Genomic DNA, 10000 nt, shown 5'->3' on the forward strand with positions numbered 1-10000 from the left:
GATCTGGCCACTTCTACCATTCTATATTTGCACTTCTAAAGACGTAGTAAGTCACATTTGCAATTCTCTCACATGGTCTCCAAATGAAACATGACTGGTGTTGAATACTAAACGAATGCCCTGCCACAGCTCGGGCCGCTAATTCGACACTACTCACTTTATTTGCATTAATGCGATTACCATTGAATGCATTTAACCCTCCTATTATTTTTGGGGTCAATTTGACCCCATTCAATGTTTAACGTCTCTAAATAAATGTTTGACATAATTTGTTTTGCTTCATATTTAATGACTTTTCCTAATTTAATGGGGACAACTGGGTAAACACAAAATTAACATGATGATATGTTTTCAATGTCCTGTACACATACTTTACGCATAGGTGTTGTTTGGGGTCAATTTGACCCCAGGCTGTTTTAATTGTATAAAATATATAAGAAATATCAACTTTTTTCATCATATTGTTACTTTTCTTGATAAAAGAAATAGTTTTTTATTCCAAATGTTATAGATAACAACAATATGTACTTAGAAATAATATGAAGCCATAAAAACACCAGAAGGATATCTCTTTCCAATTTTAGGTCAATCAGTGAGATTTTATGGGGATCTGCATATTTCTCCATAGTCGCGTAACATGTATTCTGGATGTATAAAGGGAGTGGGTGGGGATATTGTTTTATTTTTAAGGGCTATTTAGGTAGTCAACAAACAAACCTAAAGTACCTGACACATAAACATTGGTAAAAAAAAATAATTATAATAATTTTTTGGAGGTTTAAATTGCTGGGGTCAAATTGACCCCAAGCATAATAGATGTGGGTAAAATTTGAACATAATAGGAGGGTTAAGCCAAGAACACCTTCAACAGGCCAGATAAGGAGGAGGAGCTTAAAGGACACATGCGACCCCTAGCCTCACAGCAGTTCCTAAGGGTCATGTTATTAACCTTGCGTGAGCGTCAAAGAAATCAAATAAATGCTTTTAACCTCGCGTGAGCGTCTTGCATTAATCAAAGAAATACTTTTAACCTCGCGTGAGCGTCTTGCATTAATCAAAGAAATACTTTCAACCTCGCGTGAGCGTCTTGCATTAATCAAAGAAATACTTTAAACCTCGCGCGAGCGTCTTGCTTTAATCAAAGCTTTACTATCGGTGGCCCCTCTGCTCCGAATCGAGACGAGACGAGAGCGCCTTTTGTTCCCGAGACACACCTGCGGCGTCTCCGTGTGATGTGAACGTAGACTCAGCACATCAGAGGAAGCCTCTGGGGTCATGCGTGATGCAACTGCCATCCAACAACCTCACACGTGAGTTCAGATCACCATCGTGACCCTGCTGATCCTGAGGGGAGGTTGCTGCCAGGTTTGGTTTTTAATGCTCCTCTTTTAAGCATGCACGGGAAATTATCAAAATAATGGCATGGCATTTTGCCTCATGTTGATAAAAGCTCTCATGAAGGCCGCATAAACGATGAGCTCACCCTCTTCAGAGTGAAGTGGCCTCTAGTGTTTGTGCCGTCAGATGTTCTTTGTCTGTTTGCTGTTCGACCCCGAATAGACAGAGGAGAGTGGTGGGGATTAATCAATGGGAATGTTCTGGAAGAGTCGTCGTCGTCGTCGTCTGGCCAGATGTGGATTCTTTAGGGTATAGCATATTCATAAGCTCCCTAATTCATTTATTTATTTTATTATTATTTTTATTATTATTTTGTTTTTTTTCCATTTTCTGGGTAAGGTCTTTGAGGATCACGACGTGTGTCTCCTCCTCTGCTTGTAATTATTTCAGATTACACTGGCGGGTTCATCCACAGCACTCGGTAACGCGTGCGGCCTACTCTCATTTCTTCTGGCAGGGCAACATTGCCATCACCTGGCCTGAAATAAGTAGAGCAAAAATATTCACCCCTGCACCCAATCCCCTCAATTGTGGAAATAAAAAATCACATATAAAACATGACCACCAGAGGGCAGTCCACCCCAAGCCATGTCAAAGGAAGAGGCATGCTGTAATTCACAGTGATGGTAAGAAGACCTCTGAGAAATTCCAAAGTTATTATTACATCACGCTATTCATCAACCAATCAAAATGGCAAGCATAAAAGGTGTGTCACACCACCCACTTTTTTTTAATCATAGTCCCTCATAGAACGATTGAGTGGCAGAGAACCCTTTCACTGCCATCTGCCTTTAAAAGGTAGACCCCACGATTCTGGGGAAAAATTGTTGCTATTTGAGGTCAACAGCCAATCAAATGACATCCCTTCCTTCCGTGCTCCTAAAGCAAGGTGTGGATTGGCTGGAATAGTGTGTGTGTGTGTGTGTGTGTGTGTGTTTGTTTCCCATTCCCTAAATCACAAAAAAAAACAAAGAGCTAGCAGAGATGAGGAGCAATTAGCTGAATTTGACAAAAACGGAATGGGATTAGAATTGGGGACTGTGCCTTTAAACAACCAAATAAAACACCTGCATGCTACATTAGGGGCTGAACCTTTAAACAACCAAATAAAACACCTGCATGCTACATTAGGGGCTGAACCTTTAAAGAACCAAATAAAACACTTGCATGCTTCATTGCTTTTAACAACCAAGTTTATTTGTTTACTTACAAACCTGAATTTTTGAATAACAAGTAGATCCCTTTTTTCCACAATTTCATGACGAGCCTGGAACTTTGCTAGTCATAATTCAAATATGTTGGTAGGCTATAGTAATATTTATAATAATAAATTACTTAAAGAAATAGTGAAATAAAAAAAGAAAAGAAAACAGTAGCAAAAATGTTGACCGCTAAGAAACAAAAGTCACTACGTCCTTGCACCATTTCCCATGGACACACACACACACACACACACACACACACACACACACACACACACACACACACACACACCTCGATTCAACAGGACAAAACCCACCAAGCTGCCAGTGCCAGTGAAACATCAAAATCACCTTTCAGACAAAGACGAGAAATAACAACGAAATAACAAATAAAAAAATTACAGCAACCTTCATATTCTGTCAGACCACTCAACAGGTATGGCAAGGTGGTCAGACTCATCTCATTTGGTTTGTCAGATAGTCCACTAGATCCTGAACAGCCCTGTAACTCACACGTCAAATCAAAATCATTTAATATAAAGCACTTAGACATTTGCAGAATACCGTTTTTAGCAAGCGACATACTTTTTTATTTATTTTTCTGTTTTTTTTTTTTTTTGCTTGTTTCTTTGTTTGTTTACAAGCCCAAAATAGTACAACAAGTGTTTCAGACAGGCGACAACAAAAACAAATACTTATTCAGAAATCACCCCAACACACACACACACACACACACGGTCTAACTTTGAGGCTGCTCTTTGGCTTGGGACCAGACTTTGACACACTGTCTGTCTGAAGCCCAGCAGCCAGCTGGAATGCATTAGGGTCTCCAAGACCTCGCCAGCTCAAGCTTTCTCTTCCCCTCCCTCTCCCTCTCTCTCACTCTTTCTATCGGTCTCTCTCACTCTTTCTATCGATCTCTCTCTATCCCTCTCTTTCGCCAACTTTTTTTGTCTGTCTCTGTTAGTCATACTCCTCTCTCTTCTCTACTCGTTTACACTAACTTCCTCTTCATATGCTGTACACCTGTAGCAGCCAACAACATGATAACACCGTTAATGTAATCATCTAGCAGTCATGTAATAACACCGTTAATGTAATCATCTAGCAGTCATGTAATAACACCGTTAATGTAATCATCTAGCAGTCATGTAATAACACCGTTAATTTAATCATCTAGCAGTCATGTAATAACACCGTTAATGTAATCATCTAGCAGTCATGTAATAACACCGTTAATGTAATCATTTAGCAGTCATGTAATAACACCGTTAATGTAATCATCTAGCAGTCATGTGATAACACCGTTAATGTAATCATCTAGCAGTCATGTAATAACACCGTTAATGTAATAATTTAGCAGTCATGTAATAACACGTTAATGTAATCATTTAGCAGTCATGTAATAACACCATAAATATCATAACTGCCAATAACGTAATCATTTACCCATCATGTTATAACACTGTTAATGTCATAACTGCCAATAATCAAATCACTTACAAATCATGTTATAACACCGTTAATGTCATAATTGCAAATAACGTAAAGTTTTTCTGTTCTTAATGTAGTTAAAGTTGATAATGTAATACCTGGCCAATAATGTAATACATTTGGCAGCTACATTTGATTACGTTATTACATTAATGGCTGCTACAAGGCCTAAGGACAACATCCACATCCTCTTTCTTTCTTTCTCTCCTCACTCTTGCTCTTTCTTTCGTTTCTCTCTGCTCTCCTTCCACCCCCTCCCCCCCCCCCCCCCCCTCCTCCGCACCCTTCGGCTTGGGCTTCAGCTCTGGGGCTGTACTGAGCTGTGCAGGCTTCCCATTGGCCGGGGGCTTTCCATTGGCCGGAGGCCATCCCCGGAAAAACACAGAACACAGATGAGGGCACCAGAGAGATGAGAGGAAAATAACTCACACACAACATAAAAACAACATACACAGAACCAACGCCAAGAGAATGGCCTCTCAGATAGAAATGTGTGTGTGTGTGTGTGTGTGAGTTTTTATGTTTGTGTAAAGTCCTGCCTTACTGAGGTCCATTGATTGGGCGGGAGGGCGGGAATAATCTGAGTCCCTCCACCTCTTATCCGATGTGTCCGACGAGTGACCCAGACCTCCCGGGTCGGACCAGACCTCCCGGGTCGGACCAGAACCAGAACCAGGAGTCCAGCATGTGACCAAAGTGGCCGCCAGAGACCTGAAAGATGTAGGCACTCTGTGGGGTAACAGTCCATGCCTGTCATCGCCTGGGTGTATTAATTACTGAAGGGTTTAGAAACACTCTCTCTCACGCGCTCTCACTCTCTCTCTCTCTCTCTCACTCACACTCACACCCTCTCATTCTGTCTCTCTCTCACACACACATACATACACAAGTGTGTACATATGTACTGCGCGCACCCCCCCCACACACACTCACACACATACAAGTAGTGACGGCATTAGAAGATGACGCAGTGCAGTTTGTGAGATCCGGTGGGTCTGTCGGCTCGCCACTTGGCTTTCTTCTTTTTCTTCTGACCCCGCTCTGGAATCTGCTGCCTAACAGGGACAAAGAGATTAGAGAGAGAGAGAGAGAGAGAGAGAGAGAGAGAGAGAGAGAGTTAAAGAAAACATATCAGACAAATTATGAGATTATATGTGGTGGAGAAAACATAGCAAAACTGAGCTATGTTGTTGGGTTGGGTCAAGGGTCAACCCACATGCACACAGCTTCATTTCACACATGCACACAGCTTCATTTTACACAGCTTTATTTCACACATGCACACAGCTTAATTTTACTGAAGCATTACACTTCCTAAGGAAGCAGCATGCTGTTGAAGCAGACTCCTAAGGAAGCAGCATGCTGTTGAAGCAGACTCCTAAGGAAGCAGCATGCTGTTTAAGCAGACTCCTAAGGAAGCAGCATGCTGTTGAAGCAGACTCCTAAGGAAGCAGCATGCTGTTGAAGCAGACTCCTAAGGAAGCAGCATGCTGTTGAAGCAGACTCCTAAGGAAGCATCATGCTGTTGAAGCAGACTCCTAAGGAGGCAGCATGCTGTTGAAGCAGACTCCTAAGGAGGCAGCATGCTGTTGAAGCAGACTCCTAAGGAAGCAGCATGCTGTTGAAGCAGACTCCTAAGGAAGCAGCATGCTGTTGAAGCAGACTCCTAAGGAAGCAGCATGCTGTTGAAGCAGACTCCTAAGGAAGCAGCATGCTGTTGAAGCAGACTCTGACGCTGGTATTTGGGGAGAGGAGTAGACTAGTGAAGGAGCAGGCTGACTCCGCTGACCTACCTGATGACGCGCACCAGTTCATGAAAGGCTTTGTCCACATTCATGGGAGGGTCCTTGGCACTTGTTTCAATGTAGGTTATCTATAACACAAATTACAGTGGATGAGCACTTGTTTCAGTGCAGGTTATCTACAATAATAATAATAATAATAATAATAATAATAATTCATTGTATTTGTAATGCACTCTTCATTCAGAAGAATCTCAGAGTGCCAACACAACACAACACATATTCTACATTACATATTACAGTGGCTGAGCATGTGTTTCAGTGCAGGTTATCTACAACAAACGCTATAGTGGAGGAGAGGTCAAAACATTTATTTTCTGTTACGGAATCAGCTACTAAAAAAACAACAGAAAAGCACTTGGTGTCCTGGACCACACACTGTTCTAGGTCACACATGTAGGGCAGCGTTAAAGCAACACTATGCAACAATTTGCCACTTCTTGAGGGTCGGCTTTTATAGACAACTAGGTTCGAGATTCATTTGGATGGTATATGGTCGAGTCGAGGACGGATGAACACCTCCGTCATACCCACTAGTCATACACAGTGGCGGTGCGTCAATACAGGGCGCAAGGGCGCCGCCCCTCCTAAAATTTTGAGATGAAAAAAAAAAAAAAAAAAGTAAAAAAACATTATATACCAAACAATTAAAATAGGAAATGTACTGTGTTAACGCGTTAAATGTGTGTGGGAGACCGTAAGCCCCTGTCAACAACCACTTAAATGTGACCAAATATAATATATTGCCATTCGTTATCACTGAGATAAGCCCCTCCTCCCTGGAGGGGCGCCGGCCAAATGGAAGTCAATGGGAGCTCTCATACTTTTCTCATACATTTGGGCAAGGACAGCTTCTCATTGGCGAATGAAAGTTCGATCCTGGGGCGCAAAATTTTGCGCCCTAACCAATGACATTGTTTCTTATTTCAACGCGACTGGACTATTCGTCGAATCAGAGACCTTTATCATTCCCTCACATCCCCATATAAATCTCACGTATCTAGGAGAGCAACATAGCTAGCAGAGACTTTGATTCTGTGAGTATGGCGACTGAAAACTTTTCAATCGACGATCAGATGTCGATAAGATAAGACTGAAAGACATGGGACCCGAACGTCCGGATTTAAAAATGCAGCAGCAGAGCATCGACCGCGGGAGGACGTACACCCGTAGCTTCTCCTCAAGCCTGTATGCTAACCGGAGCTGGTTAGCTGGTTGTTCAGTGAGTGATGTGTTTTTTTGTTTTCCCTGCCTGTTGTTCCAAAGTCCTGGGACTGAAACAATCTGGACTGCAACGGGGATGAGGGCTCTAAAGCACTTCAACGATATATGTAAGAAGCACGAATCTTGCCGCAGCCATCTAACTAACAGCCTGAAGCTAAGCCTCTTTGGAAGACTGAGTATTGCAGAGCAGTTGGACGAAGGGTACCGAATTGGCATTCGAAAACATGTAGTATCATCCAGTGTTTCTGAATCTATTCTGCTCTAAACCTCTTGTATAATCCAGTATTTCTGAATCTATTCTGCTCTAAACTACTGGTATCATTCAGTCTTTCTTACTCTATTCTGCTCTAAACCTCTACACCCTGTGTTTTAATTTTTTTTTTTTAATCTACTCTGTTTTAAACTTCTTGTACACAATGTTTCTGAATCTAGTCTACTCTAAACCTCTACTACCCAATATTTAAACCTCTGGAACCCAACCCAATGTTTCTTAAACCATTCTGCTCTAAACCTCTCATGCCCAATTTTACAGTTTGTTGAGAGTTGTTAGTGGACAGTGTTGAGCACTGTGTTTTCATGAAATAAATCTTTGTTTTTTAATATATTCTACTCAAAACCTCTCTGGTGTTTTTGTTTTCTCATTGTGGAGTGGTATTTAAACCGCACTGCCCAACTGCGCCCATAGTCTATATATGTGTATGATTGCGTCCCCCCAAAAAATAAATCACCAGCCGCCACTGGTCATACAGCATATGCACTTTGTGGATCTGGGGCACCCCGCGAAAATGTATCAATGTGACATGGCCAACTATATCGCCAAAAGACACAAGGTTTCTGCATGCCTTTTATGTAGTTAGCTAGCTGGTGTCTGTATGCCTTTAGGTAGTTAGCTAGCTGGTGTCTGTATGCCTTTAGGTAGTTAGCTAGCTGGTGTCTGTATGCCTTTTAGGTAGTTAGCTAGCTGGTTTCTGCATGCCTTTTACGTAGCTAGCTAGCTGGTTTCTGTATGCCTTTTAGGTAGTTAGCTAGCTGGTTTCTGTATGCCTTTTATGTAGTTAGCTAGCTGGTTTCTGCATGCCTTTTAGGTAGTTAGCTAGCTGGTTTCTGTATGCCTTTTAGGTAGTTAGCTAGCTGGTTTCTGTATGCCTTTTATATAGTTAGCTAGCTGGTTTCTGCATGCCTTTTAGGTAGTTAGCTAGCTGGTTTCTGTATGCCTTTTAGGTAGTTAGCTAGCTGGTGTCTGTATGCCTTTTAGGTAGTTAGCTAGCTGGTTTCTGCATGCCTTTTAGGTAGTTAGCTAGCTGGTTTCTGCATGCCTTTTAGGTAGTAAGTTAGCTGGTTTCTGTATGCCTTTTAGGTAGTTAGCTAGCTGGTTTTAGACCAAAACTCAGTGGTGCTTTAACTGCTCTGACTGCCGTAGCCCAAACATGGCACACACTCACCCAGGACAACCTTGAACTACACGCCACAGCCCTCCCTGTGCTGATAGTGGAGATGTACATTTGATTTAATTTGTCCGTTTCACAGAGGAGCATGCGACTACATGGGAACATTACAGCTGGAATCATGTGACTTTAGAGTTTAAAGCTCCACACTGCTTTACTGCACCACACTGCTTTACTGCACCACACTGCTTTACTTTCACATCTCTAATAAGGACACAGTTTAAAGCACCAGCTCCACACTGCTTTACTGCACCACGCTGCTTTACTGCACCACACTGCTTTACTGCACCACACTGCTTTACTTTTACATCTTTCATAAGGACACAGTTTAAAGCTCCACACTGCTTTACTGCACCACACTGCTTTACTTTCACATCTGTAATAAGGACACAGTTTACTGCACCACACTGCTTTACTGCACCACACTGCTTTACTGCACCACACTGCTTTACTGCTCCACACTGCTTTACTGCTCCACACTGCACCACACTGCTTTACTGCTCCACACTGCACCACACTGCTTTACTTTCACATCTGTAATAAGGACACAGTTTACTGCACCACACTGCTTTACTGCACCACACTGCTTTACTGCTCCACACTGCTTTACTGCACCACACTGCTTTACTGCACCACACTGCTTTACTGCTCCACACTGCTTTACTGCTCCACACTGCACCACACTGCTTTACTGCTCCACACTGCACCACACTGCTTTACTGCACCACACTGCTTTACTGTCACATCTCTCATAAGGAGAGCATTTCACATCTAATAAGGAGAGCATTTCACATCTCATAAGGAGAGCATTTCACATCTGTAATAAGGAGAGCATTTCACATCTGTAATTAGGAGAGCATTTCACATCTGTAATTAGGACAGCATTTCACATCTCATAAGGAGAGCATTTCACATCTGTAATTAGGAGAGCATTTCACATCTGTAATTAGGAGAGCATTTCACATCTGTAATAAAGACAGCATTTCACATCTGTAATTAGGAGAGCAATTCACATCTAATAAGGAGAGCATTTCACATCTCATAAGGAGAGCATTTCACATCTCATAAGGAGAGCATTTCACATCTGTAATAAGGTCGGTTTCTTGTATCTTTGCTTTAATTGGTGATATGAGGTTTGTTTTGTTTTGTAAACTGCTAGTATGTGGTGAGTGTGCTGCCTGTAATACAAACTATACATGTGATGGAGTACTATAGTGTGAGAAAGAGTGTTGCAAAGAGACCGACCCCTCGGACACACACACACACAGACACACACACACACACATACTAACAGAAGCATAGACATGCACACACGCGCACACACACACTAACAGAAGCACACACACACACACACACACACACACACACACACAGAAGCATACACACACACACACACTTACGCTGTGTTTTGTAGCCATCTCACGACCTTGCTCTG

General features: G+C 42.2%; 1 protein-coding gene across 2 annotated transcripts in view; it reads right to left on the reverse strand.

Moving 5' to 3' along the window:
- Positions 1-2573: 2573 nt before the first annotated feature.
- mrasb (muscle RAS oncogene homolog b) overlaps positions 2574-10000 on the reverse strand; it is an 18571-nt gene continuing 11144 nt past the window's right edge. The window contains exons 4-7 of one of the 2 annotated variants that reach the window (XR_006151490.1): positions 9966-10000; positions 5888-5967; positions 3317-5149; positions 2574-2892 (exon numbers count right to left, since the gene is read on the reverse strand). The exon at positions 9966-10000 is cut by the window's right edge and continues 65 nt beyond it. Coding sequence is in view for 1 of the 2 variants with exons in the window: in XM_012833712.3 (XP_012689166.1) it covers positions 5050-5149; positions 5888-5967; positions 9966-10000 (215 nt within the window). In the remaining variant the exon portion in view is untranslated. Of the gene's footprint in view, positions 5150-5887; positions 5968-9965 lie in introns of both variants that reach the window. The other variant, XM_012833712.3, reaches the window with a different exon arrangement.

The sequence above is a fragment of the Clupea harengus genome, chromosome 21 (genome assembly GCF_900700415.2).
Source record: "Clupea harengus chromosome 21, Ch_v2.0.2, whole genome shotgun sequence".
NCBI classification, from domain to species: Eukaryota; Metazoa; Chordata; class Actinopteri; order Clupeiformes; family Clupeidae; genus Clupea; species Clupea harengus.